This window comes from Anomaloglossus baeobatrachus, chromosome 8 (genome assembly GCF_048569485.1).
Source record: "Anomaloglossus baeobatrachus isolate aAnoBae1 chromosome 8, aAnoBae1.hap1, whole genome shotgun sequence".
NCBI classification, from domain to species: Eukaryota; Metazoa; Chordata; class Amphibia; order Anura; family Aromobatidae; genus Anomaloglossus; species Anomaloglossus baeobatrachus.
The window spans coordinates 226876353-226895706 of NC_134360.1; the positions used below are offsets into that span (position 1 = coordinate 226876353).

The 19354-nt window shown below is 51.1% G+C and overlaps 1 protein-coding gene across 1 annotated transcript in view; it reads left to right on the forward strand.

Moving 5' to 3' along the window:
- LRRIQ3 (leucine rich repeats and IQ motif containing 3) overlaps window positions 1-19354 on the forward strand; it is a 52473-nt gene that overhangs the window by 15542 nt on the left and 17577 nt on the right. The window contains exons 5-6 of the mRNA XM_075321123.1: window positions 11540-11693; window positions 14546-14635. Of these exons, the coding sequence (XP_075177238.1) occupies window positions 11540-11693; window positions 14546-14635 (244 nt within the window). The remainder of the gene's footprint in view (window positions 1-11539; window positions 11694-14545; window positions 14636-19354) is intronic.

Here is a 19354-nt window from a genome sequence, read left to right on the forward strand (position 1 = left end):
GTGTGACTAACACGGTGCAGGGCCGACAAGCAATGAAAGAAACAGGCACAAACAGTAGTCTCTTTACCTTCTCCTCTTTTACTCGGCAGAAACTTAGTCCAGGGAGACCGTCACAGATGGTAAAGATGATCCGGCCGGCCTGGAAGTGCCTGGGGTGATCTTTGGCCAGTTGAGTATGAGGCCTACTCCTTAATCTTTCTCTGCTGTTTTAGAACACTGCACTTTAGGTTTGCAATTGCCCTCTTGCTGCTGGGACTTGTTGTTCGTCCCCTTTTCTGTGTGGTAGACTGCGCAGGCCCTCTCTGGTGCTTCTCTGCTGGAGCCCACACCAGGCCCTTGGGATGCAGTTGTACCTTCAGATTGCTTCTGGGACAGGGGGCTTGCAGCTCTCCTGCCCTCCGGATTCAGCTACCAGGGATGGATTTTATGCCCTGGCAACTACAGACTCCGATGTCTGAGTCTCTGCTGTGCCTCTCTGCTCCCCTTGCTTCACTGGGCCAAGCTATCCCAGCTCTAGGCCCCAGTTTCACAAGGCAGCACTACCCTGCGTCTGCACTCTTTCACTCCTGTCTCCAGACTAACCACTACTTCCTCCCTTCAGCCAGACTTAAGGAATCCTCCCTGAAGTTCCAGGTTCAGAGCTCCCTCTGCTGGCCGGAGGGAGAATTGTGTTGAGTGTTAACTTACTGGCCAATAGATCTCCCAATTACCTCCAGGCTCAGCATTAACCCTTTGGGAGGGCAATGCTGTTGTGGCGACCAGGTCCTGGGGCGCCACACTCCCCCTTAGTTAAATTCAGTACTCCCGGACTGTAGAAACAAACATGACATGTTAGAACATTTCATCCCATTATGGGAGGCGCAAATACTTTAACGTTACAAACTTAAACATTACTATAAGAGTCCAGTGTGGCTCCCTGCCGGGTGTCCATTACACTGCTCCATGGGGGACCCGCCGCGATCAAACCCCCAACGTAGGCTCTGGGCGTGCGTCAGAGCATTGATGACCCCACTCTATGCACGCCGGACGGGTTTTTCTTCAGGGGTGTCGAGCACACTGGTGCTAACTATGAACAATTTAGGTGTTGGCCACCCATAGTCCAGTGGCCCAATTGTCCATTTTCGCAATCAAAAAAAAAAAGAAAAACATTTTGTACACAACCTTACAGACATTTTGCATAACTATGTACATTCTAATAAATACTCCTTCTTTTTCCTTATACAGTTGACTCTCTATACCTTGGAGGGGGTTGTCCCCGAGTGCTGCGCTGGGACCTACGTAGCTCTGGTGTTTGCCCCTGACTACGTGGTGCGTCTTCTATCTCAGCACTACAGGTGGGCCTAACCCCAATAGGTAAGCGTGATGGTTGCCTTTGTGGGCTAAGAGTCGCCAAGGGTATGACAGGTTCACCACTGACAGGGGGTTGATCCTCCTGTTCCACTGCTGGCGTGTCATCTCGTGCTGGCGCGGACGGTTCTTTAGGTGGATCCGGAACCTTTTCTGTTTCTGGCTCGACCAACTGCGGAAACGTCAAAACTGGTACCACTATAGCATTGTTTATTCGGGTCCAAGTTTTGGGGAACTTTCCAAGGATGGTTTGAATCATCTCCCCTTCTTTCTCTTGACTTTGGGGACTTCCTTGTACTCCTTCCATTTCTCTTTGGATTCTGCATCGTTCAGGGCACGCTTTCAGGCGGTCTCGGGAAATTGCTTGATAGGTCTTGCCTTCATCCTTGCTTATGAGGCATACCTTACTATTGTCAAAGTTGGAGGGGATAATGGTGTAGGGCTCGTTTTCCCACTGATCATCCAATTTATGCGTCCTCCGCTTCTTCTTGAGGACTTGTTCTCCAGGTGCTAAGGGAGTTGCTGGGGCTGTTTGATTGTAATGCTGCTCTTGTCTCGTTCTTGCTTGAGACAGGCTCCTCTCTACGCACTCCTGGACCTTACGGTACCGCTGCTGCCGTTCTGTATCCCAATCCTCTATTTCTTGAACCGCCTCAGGCGACACAGTCCCCATCTCAAAGTCTACAGGCAACTTGCCAGGCCTGGCTCGCATCAGGTAAGCGGGGCTGCAGTTGGTCGAATTCACTGGGATATGGTTGTACAGGTCTACCAGATCTGGCAACTTTTCTGGCCATTGGTTCCTTTCCTCCAGCGGTAGGGTCTTCAGCATATCAATAACCACATGGTTCATTTTCTCGCACAGTCCATTGGTTTGGGGGTGGTACGGTGTGGTTCGGATTTTCTTACAACCGTACATGTTACAGAACTCTTGGAACACTTCAGCCTCGAATGCAGGACCCTGATCAGTCAGTACCCTTTCCGGATAGCCGTGAGGTCGACAAAAGGATGCCTGGAACGCTCTAGCTGCTGTCCTGGCTGTCTGGTCCTTCACAGGCACTACTACCAGGAAACGAGAGTAATGGTCCACAATGGTGAGGGCGTACACATAGCCTGACCGGCTTGGTGTTAGCTTCACGTGGTCCAGGGCCACCAACTCCAGGGGCTGCTTCGTGACAATTGGCTGTAGGGGAGACCTTTGGCTGGCATCATCCTTCCGCCTCAGGTTACACGGGCCACAGTCTCGGCACCACTTCTCGATCATCTTTCTCATGTGCACCCAATAGAACCGATCACGGAGTAGGGCCTCCAACTTCTTCCACCCGAAGTGTCCTGCGTTATCATGATACGCTGCTAGGACCATTGGAGCATCCCTCTGCGGAACCACTATCTGCCAGACAAGTTCATTTGTTCGCCAGTTGACATATCTCTTGCAGAGCTTGCCTTGGTAGGTGAACAGTCGTCCCCTCTCCTTCCACAGCTGCTGGGCTTCCTCTGGAGCGTCTGGGCCAAGATGGGTCTCAGCTTGCGCTAGCTTCTCTTTGACCAATCGCACGGCCGGGTCACCATTCTGTGTTTCTTCCCAATTATGGTGGAGTAATGGGTTGACCGAGACCTCGTGCTGGCTTGAGCGCTTCACTCCCACAGCATGCTCACACTGGGAAACACCTTGGTGATGGAAAGCCGGTAACTCTATCTCTTCGAGTTCATCCAGGTCTTCCCCAGACTCGGGTAAGTGAGGCATTCTGGACAGCGCATCAGCATTGTTATTCTTCTTGCCAGCCCGATACTTGATGGTAAAGTCAAAGTTAGACAGCCGGGCCATCCATCGCTGTTCCATCGCACCTAACTTGGCTGTTGCCAGGTGTGTCAACGGATTGTTGTCCGTGAAGATGGTGAACTTGGCCGATGCCAGATAGTGCTTGAAGCGTTCAGTCACTGCCCAAACAATAGCGAGGAACTCCAGCTTGAAGGAACTGTAGTTTTCTGGATTCCTTTCTGTGGGCCGAAGCTTCCTACTGGCGTACGCTATCACCCTCTCTCTGCCTCCCTGTACCTGGGACAGAACTGCTCCCAGTCCCACGTTGCTGGCGTCTGTATACAGTACAAACGGTTGGCTGTAGTCAGGGTAGGCCAGAATTTCTTCTCCCGTGAGAGCCCCTTTCAGCCGGACAAAGGATGTTTCCAGTTGGCTGCTCCATTCAAATGGAGGGCTCTGCTTCTTAGCCTGCTTTGGCTGGCCCACCAGGAGATCTTGAAGGGGCGCTGCTATCTTGGTGAAACCATCAATGAACCTTCGGTAGTAGCCCACCAGTCCAAGGAACTGCCGCACCTCCTTCACTGTGGTGGGTCTTGGCCAGTCCTTGATTACAGTGACTTTCTCCGGATCAGGTGCCACACCTTCTGCGCTGACCACATGACCCAGGTACTGTACCTTTGGCTTCAAGAGGTGACATTTGGACGGCTTGATCTTCAGGCCATATTTCGACAAGGACTCAAACACTTCTGCTAAGTGCTTCAGGTGGTCCTCATAAGTCTTGGAGTAGACTATGACGTCATCCAGGTACAACAGCACGGTTTCAAAGTTGTGGTGGCCCAAGCAGCACTCCATCAACCTTTGGAATGTCCCTGGGGCGTTGCAGAGCCCGAATGGCATACAATTGAACTCACAGAGGCCCATTGGTGTCGTGAATGCAGTCTTCTCCTTGTCCGCCTCTGCCACGGGAACCTGCCAATACCCACTGGTGAGATCCAAGGTGGAGAAATAGTTAGCTGACTTTAAGGCTGTTAGTGACTCCTCTATTCTGGGCAGTGGATAAGCATCTTTATGTGTAATGCGGTTAATTTGCCTGTAATCTACACACATTCTCATCGTACCATCTTTTTTCTTTACGAGCACTAGTGGAGCTGCCCAGGGGCTACAACTATCTCTGATAACCCCAGCCTCCTTCATTTCCCGTAACATTTCCTTGGCACACTGATACTGTGCGGGGGGTACAGGGCGGTATCTCTCTTTAATGGGATGATGATCACCCGTGGGGATTTGATGTTTAACCCCTTTCACCTGCCCAAAATCTAGGGGGTGTTTGCTGAAGACCCGCTCGTACTCCTGTACCACCCGGTAAACCCCATGCTTTTGGTGCGAGGGGGTGGAGTCGGTGCCTACATGTAATTTTTGGCACCAGTCTTCCGGCTGCCCCTTGGAGCCATTGTCTTCCGCCTGGTCGGACGGGATCAAGGGTTCCACTGCTTTAATGGTATTGTTGCTGACAGTGTACAGTTTTGCTACAGTGGCGTACCGGGGCAATTTGGCCTCCTCCTCCCCACAATTCAAGACACGGACGGGCACTCTCCCCTTGCGGACGTCCGCTACCCCTCTGGCTATCAGGACTCCAGGCCTACTGTCTGAATACACCGGTTCTACCAAGGCATGGTAATCCTGACCCTTGAGGCCTATTGCTGCCCGACACCATATCAACATTTCACTTCTTGGGGGTATTACAATGGGGAGGGGGTCACTTACCCTCACACTGCCAATTTCTCCTCCGGCCAGCTCTACCTGCTGCCTCCTCATCAGGGCTCTGATCTCCCTCTGTAGGGCACGCTGCTGCCCGGAGCTGGCAGTTTCAGACGCCTGTTGCAACAAAATTATCACTTCGGCAATACAATTTTCTATCACATTTGTACCAATGGTTAGCAATGGGTCAGATTCTTTGCGATCAATATCTACAATTATCATCCCCTGACATGGCAATTCCACCCGCCCCACTTTAATGGTTACTTCTTTGTACCCAATTTGAGGTAAGGGCTGACCATTACTGGCCACAATTGTTAAATCATCATCTGGGCCATGGTCAATGTCTGAATCCGCCCAATATCTTTTGTACAGTTTGTGGGGGATGGTTGTTACCTGGGACCCCGTATCCAGGAGGGCATTCAAAGGGATCCCATCCAGCACAATGGGAAGGACCGGTCGTCCTCCCACATACTTGCTGCGGCTGGGGTTTGAGCCGGGCTTCCTTACACCTGGGGGTTGGCTCCTGGCCCCAGGCTCAGCCCATTTAAAGGACAGCGTCGTGCAATGTGGCCCGCCTGGTTGCAGTGGCGGCAGATCGGTTGTCCTGTTGAATCATACCGGTCTGTGTCTCTGCCTCGGGTCGGCGGAATCCTCCTCTGTCGCATCCATGGGACGTCATCTGGGCTGGAGGCCAACTCGATTTTTGCAGGCGAGGGGGTCATTTGTAGAGACTGCACGGTCTTGGCAAGGGCAGCCACAGTCTTGGTCAGCTCCTGGACCTGCTGTCTGAGCTCTGCAGTGGGATCCTTATCCAGGGACTGCGCCTCAGCCCCTGCAGTGGCTCGTGTTGCAGGCACCACCCCGGGGTACGTGATAGCAAGAGGCCGGAGGGGTACTGGGTCATTCGGTGTAGATACTCTCAGTACCCTGATGGCCTGGTCCTTAAACTTGGCAAAGTCCAGAGCAGGGTTCTGCAGGACCATGATACGCAGCTGGGTCCTGTGGGCATCTGACAGGAGCCCCTCTATGAACTGCTCAGTTAGGAGTTTGTCTTCTTCACGTACACTCTCTGGATCCACCTGTTTAACTGCTTTCAGGGCCTCCTGCAAGTTTAAGGCATAGTCCCTTATGCTGTCTGTGGCCCGCTGCTTGCACCCAAAGAATCTCATCTTTATCTCTGCTGCGGTGCGGGTGTCAAACGTACTCTTTAGCTTGGCCAGTATCTGGGCTGCTGTCCCTTTATCTGTATCAGGCCAGGACTTCGCTTCACGCTGGGCTGCGCCGGCTAGCTGTCCCATTACTATGCCCACCTTCTGGCTCTCAGTCAGCGGATACACCCGGAATAAGCTGTGCAGGCTTTCTCTGAAGTCACTCAAGGTATGGGACTCCCCGGAGTACTGCGGCAGCCATTCTGCTCCCGGTATGTACGGCATGGTGATCGGCATTACCGGCGCTACAGTGGGGGCCGGGGCGACGGCGACTGGGACTGCTTCGGCCGGTGCTGCGGCGCCTTGGGCGATGGCAGCTACCTGCTCTCCCTCTGAGTCGGACATCTTCCTCCCCCTTAGTGAACCTTACCAGGCTCCGTTCACTTTTCAAATTTCCTTCTGGGTCGCGCGGGGTTAACAGCGCTCTGCTCTGATGGCGCGCTCCCTTCGCGCTCTTTTTCAGGCACGCCCCCCTTCTTCCTGCGCTCGGCGAGGCTAATGGCGGCGGCGGTTTACAGACAGTACACAGTCTTTTAAGCACAATTCCTGCAGGCGCACAGTACCCGGTGTGACCGGGCACGAAATCCTGTTCGTGACGCCAAAAGTTGACTCGCCCACCCAGGGCTATGGGACACCCGGTGCCGGGCCGGACTAGTCCGGTGGTAGTCAGTGGTGGCTGGGCCCGGCTCCGTGGCCCTGGTGGGTGTCAGTTGAATATGTGGCGGATGACTTTAAGTTTGTATTCGTGACGCCAGCTGTGGTCTGCAGCTATTAAGCCGCCGCTGCTGTGTGAGGCCACCGGGATGATGTTATAGCAGCAAAGGTGGTACTGCTCCCCACAGGTGGAGCAATGCCCGGGGCACAGTTGGTGCTTGTGGAAGTCTATGGTGCTGTGTGACTAACACGGTGCAGGGCCGACAAGCAATGAAAGAAACAGGCACAAACAGTAGTCTCTTTACCTTCTCCTCTTTTACTCGGCAGAAACTTAGTCCAGGGAGACCGTCACAGATGGTAAAGATGATCCGGCCGGCCTGGAAGTGCCTGGGGTGATCTTTGGCCAGTTGAGTATGAGGCCTACTCCTTAATCTTTCTCTGCTGTTTTAGAACACTGCACTTTAGGTTTGCAATTGCCCTCTTGCTGCTGGGACTTGTTGTTCGTCCCCTTTTCTGTGTGGTAGACTGCGCAGGCCCTCTCTGGTGCTTCTCTGCTGGAGCCCACACCAGGCCCTTGGGATGCAGTTGTACCTTCAGATTGCTTCTGGGACAGGGGGCTTGCAGCTCTCCTGCCCTCCGGATTCAGCTACCAGGGATGGATTTTATGCCCTGGCAACTACAGACTCCGATGTCTGAGTCTCTGCTGTGCCTCTCTGCTCCCCTTGCTTCACTGGGCCAAGCTATCCCAGCTCTAGGCCCCAGTTTCACAAGGCAGCACTACCCTGCGTCTGCACTCTTTCACTCCTGTCTCCAGACTAACCACTACTTCCTCCCTTCAGCCAGACTTAAGGAATCCTCCCTGAAGTTCCAGGTTCAGAGCTCCCTCTGCTGGCCGGAGGGAGAATTGTGTTGAGTGTTAACTTACTGGCCAATAGATCTCCCAATTACCTCCAGGCTCAGCATTAACCCTTTGGGAGGGCAATGCTGTTGTGGCGACCAGGTCCTGGGGCGCCACATGTACACAGTGAGTGCACCAGCAGAATAGTGAGTGGAGCTCTGGAGTATAATATGGGATGTAACTCAGGATCAGTACAGGATCAGTAATGTAATGTATGTGGGACGCCCCTGGACTATCAGGTCGTCACAGGGTATTACACAATCTTCCCTCCCGTACAATATCCACCTCCTTCTTGGTTTTGGGTCCCAAACTACACGGTGTTGCCTACATCAGCTAATTAAAGTCCTAGGTACACTCTGTACCACACCGACCAGACACACCAGTGGATGGTCTAAGTGGAATAGGGTCACACACTTGGGGGGTTGGTTAAGGGGAGGTCAGGAGTGTCAGGAGAGTGAGTCATTGAGTGTTGAGGAAGTGAAGGAGAGAGGAGGTCAGTAGCCGGGCTCCTTGGAAGCCATCTAGGTAGCTCCTAAAGGAGCTGGACCTCCGGTCGCAGGGGATCGTGGCAAGGGGCACGGAACTGTCGAGGAGGACAGCCGGCGGCCTTGCACCATCACCGGGCTGGGACCAGGGGACAACGGGGTACATGGACCCTAGGTCAGGGAGTAGCTTCAGGCAACCTGACAATTTACCCGACGAGAACGGAGCCTTCAAGATCCGCTCTCCACCCGCTCCAAAATCGGGATACTAGCGCAACAAGGGGGATAGGACTTTCCACTCAAACGGTCCAGAAAATCCCAAGCGTGAACCCTGAGAGCAAGCTCCCACACTTAGCCATAGTGGGGAGTGGGACCCGACTAGTTCCATACTACCGGGACCAACTGAGAAGTAACTTAGTGCCAGGAGGAAGGTCACGGATCACCAGGCAGCACCCGTGGGGACGGGACCCGAACTAAGCTCCCCTCAGCGGCAGCTGTGTCCAGAACTTTGGTTTATCCAGTTGTCGGTGTCAGCTTAAAGGGGTTGTCCGACATAAACTCAAAAATTTTTGTTAAGCTAATCTGTGCTGTATTGTCATATAAAACACCCCTACATTGTTATCTTTTGTTTTCTAACTTTTGTTCCTCTTGAATTCACCCTTTATTCTCTGCAGCTCCTTGTTTACATTCAGCACAAGGAAACTGACCACTTCCTGTGCAAAACCTCAGTCAGAGCTGGCACCGCCCGACCTCAGTGTTCAGCCTCGCCCTCTGCCCGGCCTCAGTGTCCAGCCCCGCCCCCTGCCCGGCCTCAGTGTCCAGCCCCGCCCCCTGTCCGGCCTCAGTGTCCAGCCTCACCCCCTGCACACACATTCCATGTCAGTATTCAGCCTCAGCACTGACCTGTTATCACTACAGCATTGCAAATAACAGCCCCACATCGGGCTCTGCACCGCATGCGCACACATATGGCTCTGCACCGCACATGCACACATATGGCTCTGCACCGCACACGCACACATATGGCTCTGCACCGCACGCGCACACATATGGCTCTGCACCGCACGCGCACACATATGGCTCTGCACCGCACGCGCACACATATGGCTCTGCACCGCACACGCACACATATGGCTCTCCACCGCACGCGCACACATATGGCTCTGCACCGCACACATATGGCTCTGCACCGCACACATATGGCTCTGCACCGCACACGCACATATATGGCTCTGCACCGCACACGCACACATATGGCTCTGCACCGCACATATATGGCTCTGCACCGCACGCGCACACATATGGCTCTGCACCGCACACATATGGCTCTGCACCGCACGAGCACAGACAGGGCTCTGCACCGCACACGCACAGACAGGGCTCTGCACCGCACGCGCACAGACAGGTCTCTGCACCGCACGCGCACAGACAGGGCTCTGCACCGCACGCGCACAGACAGGGCTTTGCACAGCACACAGACAGGGCTCTGCACCGCGCACAGAAAGGGCTCTGCACCGCGCACAGACAGGGCTCTGCACCGCACACATACAGGGCTCTGCACCGCACACAGACAGGGCTCTGCACCGACCCCCCCATCCCCCATCCCCAATCCCCGTAGGGAACACATGTAGGGAGTGCATACTCACCCGTCCTCTGTCCCCGCCGCTCCTGCACGTTCGCACGCTGTCTGTGCTCTGGACATATCAGCACAGTAGTGACCTCACTGCTGTGCGGAAGAGAGCACAGACAGTGGGAGGGACACTGATGAGAAGCAGCGCTCCTTCTCATCAGCACTTTCAAATATACCGGCATCTGTGATCACATGACCACTCTGAGCCGGGGGAGAGGGGCTGACAGCAGGGCAGGTAAGTGGTCACTATCTACTTACCTGCCCCAATGTAGCCCAATAGGGTAATAAAAAATAAAAAAAAAAAGTGAAAAAAAGCCGGATAACCCCTTTAATGGACTGAGTGAGTACAAAAAGTGACCCCTCTGCACCCAGCGGCACTTCCCGAACACCATCACCGAGTCCCGGGCCATCCCCCCTACGCGTGGAGGGTTCTAACACCTGCCTGCTACACTCCATCGCCCCTGGGTACTCCCAACTGCAGCAGTGGTACTCCACATTACCATACACCACGGGTGGCGTCACGAACTCTAAACACAATCCCCTGTAAATTCCCCCTTCATTTTGAGTGGCCGCACGACCCCCGGGTCCGGACACCCCTCGAGCCACCGCGGATTTGGATCCGAGCAGCCCAGCTGCTGGCACGGGGGTGGCACATATGTACACAATGACTGCACCAGGAGAATAGTGAGTGAGGCTCTGGAGTATAATACAGGAGATAACTCAGGATCAGTAATGTATGTACACAGTGACTGCACCAGCAGAACAGTGAGTGCCGCTCTGGAGTATAATACAGAATGTTACTCAGGATCAGTAATGTAATGTATGTACACAGTCACTGCACCAGCAGAATAGTGAGTGCAGCTCTGGAGTATAATACAGGAGGTAACTTACGATCAGTAATGTATGTACACAGTGACTGCACCAGCAGAATAGTGAGTGCAGCTCTGGAGTATATACAGGATGTAACTCAGGATCAGTGCAGTGCAAGTAATGTAAAATTTACTTTCTTTACCACATACTTCCTAATTAAAGGGGTAACAAGCCTCCTAAGTTTACTGAATCTCCTCTCGATGTGGAGATTTCCCTTGATCACAATGGCGGTGGCTGCAGTGACAGCATTACTATTTATAGTGCGGTGTCCTGCTCAGTGATTGACAGCTTTATCTGTCTATATGTCGACTGTCAATCATGAAGCAGAACAAGCACCCGGGACTGAAACCCCCGAGGGAGCAGGGATTATACAGGTTATGCTGAAGTTTTCCCATTATATTATCTATCAATCTGCTCCTCTCTGTATATTTCATAATTCTGATATTTTTATGCCGATTTTTTTTACTTTTTCATTCTTTACATCCAAAGCTGAAAAGGCCTATTATTTTTCAGTCTGCTGCCTCGTTTTCTTGCGATATTGCAGCTTCTGCTGATATTTTTGCTGCACGGTCCACTGTCCACGCATCCCCTGATCTGGATAATGCGGCTGAGTTTTCCTCCGAGAGATCTACCTGTCCGGGTGAAGAGTTAGCAACTGAAGGGAGCTGAGCGCGCAGGAGGCTGAGAGATAGCTCACAGCTAAAGAGGGCGCTGGGACTTGGGGAGAAGTGATGGCGACATAAAAAAGAAAAATGAACTATCCATATACAAAATAAAGTAAGATACAGAAAATCCAATCTTCACTATGGCGGCAATACGAATCACCATTATTAATGTGCAGGGTCACAATGCGACTTTTCATCCTTCATATATTACCCCAGGCTTAGGATATTTGCAAAGTATGCTAAAAATAATACGCTGGATATATATTTGCAGCTTTATTCCTCAGCTGGAGACGAAAAGGATGAAATTACATTACGTGCACAGAGGAAGTCAGGAGAGGCGACTGAGCCCCGGTGTTACAGCTGCAGCGGAGCAGAACTGCGGGGACCGTCCGCCGAACCGGAGACGACTCCCGGTGATTAAACAGGTAAAAATGGAAATATGGCATCAATATGAAAAAAAAACCTGCCTTTTTGGGGAAGTGTAGATATATGATCCATATCTATCTATCTATCTATCTGTCTGTCTGTCTGTCTGTCTGTCTGTCTGTCTGTCACCTGACCTGATCAAGCACTATATAGACAATTGTAATTTTTAGTTCTGCAGTATATTGCCATTTCTGGCCATTATCAGTCATTACCACTATTCTCCCTACTTGGAAACATGGCCTAAGGTCTAATTCAAACGTCCCTGTTTTAATTACGTGTTCTATCCATGTTATACACATATAGAGTATATACCATTTCAGCACATCTGGTGGGGTGGATTGTCTGAAAACAAGGTCCAGGTGGGAATATGGGCCACGAGCATCGGTGCAGTAGGAGGGTGAAGGTGTGGGAAACAAGTAGCAGATGTCCTGGAGACCGGAGACAGGTAGGAGAGGTCCTGGAGACCGCAGACAGGTAGCAGAGGTCCTGGAGATCACAGACAGGTAGCAGAGGTTCTGGAGACCACAGACAGGTAGCTGAGGTTCTGGAGACCGTAGACAGGCAGCAGAGATACTGGAGATCGCAGACAGGTAGCAGAGGTCCTGGAGACTGAAAACAGGTAGCAGAGGCCCTGGAGACCTCAGAGAGGTAGCAGAGGTGCTGGAGATTGCAGACAGGTAGCAGAGGTGCTGGAAGCCTCAGTCACACAGAAGATGTCGTAGAGAACACAGACAGGTAGCAGAGGTCCTGGAGACCGCAGACAGGTAGCAGATGTCCTGGAGACCGCAGAGGTCCTGGAAATCACAGGCAGGTGGCAGAGGTCCTGAGACCGCAGACAGGTAACAGATGTCCTGGAGACTGCAGACAGGTAGCTGAGGTCCTGGAAGCCTCAGTCACACAGAAGATGTCATAGAGAACACAGACAGGTAGCAGAGGTCCTGGAGACTGCAGACAGGTAGCAAATGTCCTGGAAACCGCAGACAGGTAGCAGATAGTCCTGGAAATTGCAGGCAGGTGGCAGAGGTCCTGAGACCGCAGAGAGGTAGCAGAGGTCCTGGAGACCACAGACAGGTAGCAGAGGTCCGGGAAGCCTAAGTCACACAGACGATGTCGTGGAGAACGCAGACAGGTAGCAGAGGTTCTGGAGACTGCAGACAGGTAGATGTCCTGAAGACCGCAGACAGGTAGCAGAGTGGCTAGAGACTGCAGACAGGTAGCAGAGGTCCTGGAGATCGCAGACAGGTAGCAGTGGTCTGGAGATCGCAGACAGATAACAGAGGTCCTCGAGACCGCCCACAGGTAGCAGAGGTCCTGGAGACCGCAGGCAGGTATCAGATGTCCTGGAGACTGCAAACAGGTAGCAGAGGTTCTGGAAATCGCAGGCGGGTAGCAAAGGTCTTGGAGACTGCAGGCAGGTAGCAGAGGTTCTGGAGATTGCAGACATGTAGTAGAGGTTCTGGAAGACCACAGTAAGGTATCAGAGGTCCTGGAAGACCACAGACATGTAGCAGAAGTTCAGGAGACTGCAGACAGGCAGCAAAGGTCCTGGAGACTGCAGACAGGAAGCAGATGTCCAGGAGACTGCAGACAGGAAGTAGATAGTCCTGGAGACTGCAGAGAGGTAGCACAGACATTGGAGGTGCTGGAAGCCTCAGGCACACAGGAGATGTCGTGGAGATCGCAGACAGGTAGCAGAAGTCCTGGAGACTGCAGGCAGGTAGCAGAGGTTCTGGAGACTGCAAACAGGTAGCAGAGGTCCTGGAGACTGCAATCAGGTAGCAGAGATACTGGAGACCACAGACAGGTATCAGAGGTCCTGGAGACCACAGTCAGGTACACAGGAGATGTCGTGGAGAGGTCATGGAGATTGCAGACAGGTGGCAGAGGTCCTGTAAATCGCAGACAGAGTTCCTGGTGACTGCAAACAGGTAGATGAGGTCCTAGAGACTGCAGACAGGTAGCAGAGGTCCTGGAAACTGCAGACAGCAGAGGTTCTGGAGATTGCAAACAGGTAGCAGAGGTGCTGGAAGCCTCAGGCACACAGGAGATGTGGAGGAGAACACAGACAGGTAGCAGAGGTCCTGGAGACCGCAGAGAGGTAGTAAAGGTCTTGGAGACCGCAGACAGACAGAAGACGTCCTGGAGAGCACGGACAGGTTGTAGATGTGCTGGAAGTTGCAGGAAGATAGGACTCAGGAATACTAAAGTCTTTCTTCAGAAAGATTATCCGCAAAAAAAAAAGAGAGAGACCTGTCCATGTTTGATCCGGTTGGCTTGTCAAGTGAATGGATCAGTAAAAAAAAAAAGCATATAGCACATAGGTGCCTTCTGTTTGTCATCCGGTGCTGTATGCTTTTTTTCTATCATGTAATGGATAAGAAAAGCTTGAAAAATGTATTTATTTTTTTTCAAGTAAGAAAATGGATAAAACACTGATGCTAAAAACAAACGCGACTGCCCAAGAGTGGATGACATTCACATCCAGCACCTGATAAAACACGCTCTGGGTTTTTTTTTCTTGTGTGCAGAAAATAAAATAAAATTAGATTTGTGGATAAAACTTAAAGCAAAGGATTTTCACAGAAGTAATTTTATTGTGTATTGTTGTAAATTTTGATAGAAGAGCGCAGCTTCCCTTTAAGTCCAGTTAATGGGAGTGATGTGGTTGGTGACAGTTCTGGTTTATGGGGGACGGGGGGAGGCTTTTGTCACCGCAGAAGTTAAATACAACATAATTTGATCCATAAACTGCCTGTCGCGACCTTGGTGAGATGGGACCGTGGCGCGGTGACTTTGTGGTGCATGAGGACGCTATTTCATGAGGCTTTTTTCTATTACTAATATTTAACAGCCTGTGAGAAGAGTAAACAGCGCTCCGGACCTGCAGCCGGTGATGCACATTACAGTGGATCTGTGGAAGCTGCAGCAAGATGCTCTGCAGGTGAGGAGCAAAGAACGCTTCGAGGACTGGTGAGATCAGCGTGCAAAAAAATAACCTGGAGGCTGAAATGAACATGAGCACATTCACTCTATTATTATTATTATTATTTATTATTATAGCGCCATTTATTCCATTCCAAACAGACTGATATAGGAGGAGAGAGGACCCTGCCCGCGAGGGCTCACAGTCTACAGGGAATGGGTGATGGTACAATAGGTGAGGACAGAGCTGGTTGCGCAGTGGTCTACTGGACTGAGGGCTATTGTAGGTTGTAGGCTTATTGGAAGAGGTGGGTCTTGAGGTTCCTCTTGAAGCTTTCCACGGTAGGGGAGAGTCTGATATGCTGGGGTAGAGCTTTCCAGAGTATGGGGGAGGCACGAGAGAAATCTTGTACGCGATTGTGGGAAGAGGAGATAAGAGAGGAGTAGAGAAGGAGATCTTGTGATGATCTGAGGTTGCGTGCAGGTAAGTATCGGGAGACTAGGTCACAGATGTAAGGAGGAGACAGGTCGTGGATGGCTTTGTATGTCATGGTTAATGTTTTGAACTGGAGTTGTTGGGCGATGGGAAGCCAGTGAAGGGATTGGCAGAGTGGCGAGGCTGGGGAATAGCGAGGGGAGAGGTGGATTAAGCGGACCGCAGAGTTTAGGATAGATTGGAGTTGTGCAAGAGTGTTGGAAGGGAGGCCAACTCTATGAGCTAGATCATGATCCTTCATGGGAAGCCATAAATGGGGGGGGTGGAAAATGTGCAAAATGTTGCCTCCCGCGCTATCAAATGATTGGTTCCTGCAGTGAATTCCCGCCTAGTGTTACTTCTGCAGAGCACAGCAGGCTAATTGAGTTTGTTATTTGATTCTGCGCTCTGCATAGGCAAAGAATGAAATGTACAGTACATGAGCTCAGCACAATGAAGTGGGCTTTGTCATCTCTGATGCTGCCTATGCAGAGCACAGTACTCAGTGACATGCATCTCCACTGCTGTGCTCTGCATCAGTAGTGATTGAGGTGATGGGAGATGAGCAGCTAGTGAATCACATGCAGGGCTGCTTTTATGTTTTTAGTAAGAACTGCTTTAAAGTTTTTACACTTTTTATATACTCCTATGAAAGGGATGTGTATGGACTATTTTATAAATAGTATGTACATGCTGACCAGGCTCCTTTTGATGGACGGGGGCCTGTGGGAATGAGACCTGATAAGACAAAAGGTTTTGACAGTTTTGTTAAGTGCACAAACTCTGTGTGCTCACGCATAAATCACGGTGCGCCGCTGGTACAACAGTTTTTTTTGTGCAAATTGTTCAATAATTCAGGAACATTTATCCTATAAACCTGCCGCCATGTACAGACACGTCCCTGCTTTTCTCTTGGCTCCACGTTAGTGACGGGAGATGATCAGCTGTAAAAAAATAAAAGATATTGTGACGCTCTGTCAGGAGACGTATACACTGTAGGTGTCTATGTGGCCACCCAGTGGTGGGGATGCGAATTGTAGCCTGTTTAGGGTTTGCTGGTGTGTCATGGATTATTCAAGAGAAACCAAAAATTCGCTGAGAGGTGAACAATGGACAAGTCTGTAAATTACAATGAACCCAGATCAGGAGAAGCGCAGAACATGAGGTTCCTCTGTCATTGATTATCGAGCTGTAAAGTCCATTACTAACATGTAGATACAACTCTTCTAATGTCCATACGGGAGCCCTTCACGAGACCCACAAGGACCTATGGATATTATATCTGGGATCATTCTTCAGTATATACGACGATAATCAGCCCCATCTTCCTTGTGTGGATCATTGAGGATGACAGTTATCGCTCCTCATTTACCAAATCTGTCTGTTGTCAGTAGCAACAAATCAGCACTCAGCTTACTATTTACCAGAGCGACCAATCCAAGCCCACCGTTCATTTTACCAGAGTGACCAACCAAAGCTCGACTTATTTTTTTTTCTATCAGAGCGACTAATCACAGCTCAGCTTTCATTTCACTAGAGCAACCAATCAGAGCTCATCTTTCGTTTTACCTCAGAAGTTGGAGAAATGACAGTGGCGGGCGTCTCCTTTCTGTCAGTCGGTTGTTTCTCTGTGGAGGGCGGCCAGATCGTGTTGGTTGTGGTGTAGACACAAAATGGCAGATTGTGAAGACACAATGGTTCTGCTCATCAGTATCCACTATTTAGTGCAGAGGTGACGTGACACAAGATCCTTGGCCAATGACAAAATAATGATTTGTATCTGGACCATTGTAGACGACCAGGAGAGAGCCGTCAGAAACCGACACGACATGGACGGCTACCAAAACTGATTTAATGAGCCGTTCGCAGTGTTACTGTATTGTCCTTGTGTACTTACACATGCATTTAATCTATGAGACAAGCATATGCTACTTGCAGGATCAACCAGGTAACCCGTCAACACGACATTGAGGTGCTTGTACTCAGACCGCGGCATCACAGCAGTGACTGAACACAGACACTGAATAATGTCTGGACTCCTCTATTTTCAAGCCCATCTGAGTTTTCGTTGCCCCTCTGCATGTCCGCTGCGGCCCTCTTCTGTATACCCTCCAGGGTCCTTCTTCTACTATGGGCCACCACTGCTGTATCTCTCTGTAAGGCTCAATCATACCAGTCGTCACTGCCGCTGTCCACACCAGTGTTGCTGTACTCAAGGCCCCTGTCCTCACCATGCCCACTCACATAACCGGACACTTACCCTTTGGCCACCGATGCCATATGGGCCCTGGTCCATACAGTGCCCACTCACCCAACCAGTCCCCTTCTGGTGATTCGTTCTGCACCTCAGGCTCTTGTCCTCCCTGTGCTCACTCACACTACCAGATGGCTGTCTCCTGGTCACTAGCGCTGTACTCCAGGCCCTCGTTCCTACAATTCTCAATCATGGAACCAGATGTTCACCCCCTGGCCAGTAGTGCTGAATGGGTCTTCATCCTCACTGTACGAGATGGTTCCCTCCTCCTCACTAGCGCTATAATCCAGGTCCTCATCACCAAAGTGCCCCTTGCTTTTACAATTGGACAGTCCCTGACTGGTCATTAGCGCTGTATGAGACCTCATCCTCACAGTTCCCACTCACAGAACTGGACAGTCACTCCCTAGTCATTAGCGCTGTATGAGACCTTATCTTCATTGTGCCCAGTGACAGAACTGGATGCCTGGTCATTAGCGCTGTATGAGACCTCATCCTCAGAACTGGGCGGTCACCCCCTGGTCATTAGTGCTGCATGAAACCTCATCCTCAGAACTGGACGGTCAACCCCTGGTCATTAGCGCTGTATGAGACCTCATCCTCAGAACTGGACGGTCACCCCCTGGTCATTAGCGCTGTATGAGACCTCATCCTCAGAACTGGACGGTCACCCCCTGGTCATTAGCGCTGTATGAGACCTAATCCTCAGAACTGGACGGTCACCTCCCTGGTCATTAGCGCTGTATGAGACCTTATCCTCAGAACTGGACGGTCACCCCCTGGTCATTAGCGCTGTATGAGATCTCATCCTCAGAACTGGACGGTCACCCCCTGGTCATTAGTGCTGTATAAGACCTCATCCTCAGAACGGGACGGTCACTCCCTGGTCATTAGCGCTGTGTGAGACCTTATCTTCATTGTGCCCACTCACAGAACTGGACTGTCATCGCCTGGTCATTAGCGCTGTATGTGACCTCATCCTCACTTTGCCCACTCACAGAAGTAAACGGTCACCTCCTGGCTATTAGCACTGTACTCCAAGCCCATGTCCTGACAGTGCCCACTCACTTACAAAACCTCCAGTACCCCCAGTTCTGTACCTCAGGCCCTCATCTTCGCAGTGCCCTCCTGATCACTAGTACTGTATAAGCCTGAGTCCACACAGTGTCCACTCGCACAACCGAACGGTCCCCTTCTGGTCACTTCACTGCTCTTTCGTCTCTTCGGCACGTGGGCTAATTAAGGTACAAATTTTCGCCTCTCTCATTCCGTGGACTAACGACGTTCTGGCAGGAACTTCTAAATGTCAGGCGGCTTCAAGCCCAGAGTACATCTCATGCCAACATGGTGTTAATCAGAGCAAACATTTATCATTCTGAGGTCGTTCTGCCCCAACACAGCAGAAATACATTTGGTAACAGGGTGCCAGCGTCTGCACCTTCCTACATAGTGTTGCACAGCCTCTCTCATGTATTCAGAGCAGATATCTGGAATATACCTGTCACGCTGTCACATTCTGCTTGCAAAGAACAGAAACACTAAATAATCCGCGCAGAGTCGTACCGCGCTGTGATTGACTTTATCAGGTCCTGTCAGATTTTCCAAAGAAAAGAAGTTTCAGACTGTAATATAAGAAAAATCTGCAATCTTCAGATCCTCCAGTGACTCACCGGCCGGGAGAAGCAAAATATATTATTATTAGCTTTATAAGTGGGAATGTAGCAGCGCGCTCTCCATGGGATTCAGCATCTAGTTCACTTTCTTGATTGCTTTCCCTTCGGAGATAAAACTAAGCAAGAGTTAACAGCGAGAGCGAACGTGTGAATCACTCCCAGCAGTCGCTGCTGCGCCTCTTGCTTATCAATTCACCAACAATTATCCTGGACTGAGACCGGCGTTGACTGAAAAAAAACACAAAAATAGTCAAAAAGTTACCAAGTCGTGATCTTCTCTCAAGTTTACTTTGTGCTCGCTGTGCCTGGAGGATGCGGGATTAAATCCAGCGTCCA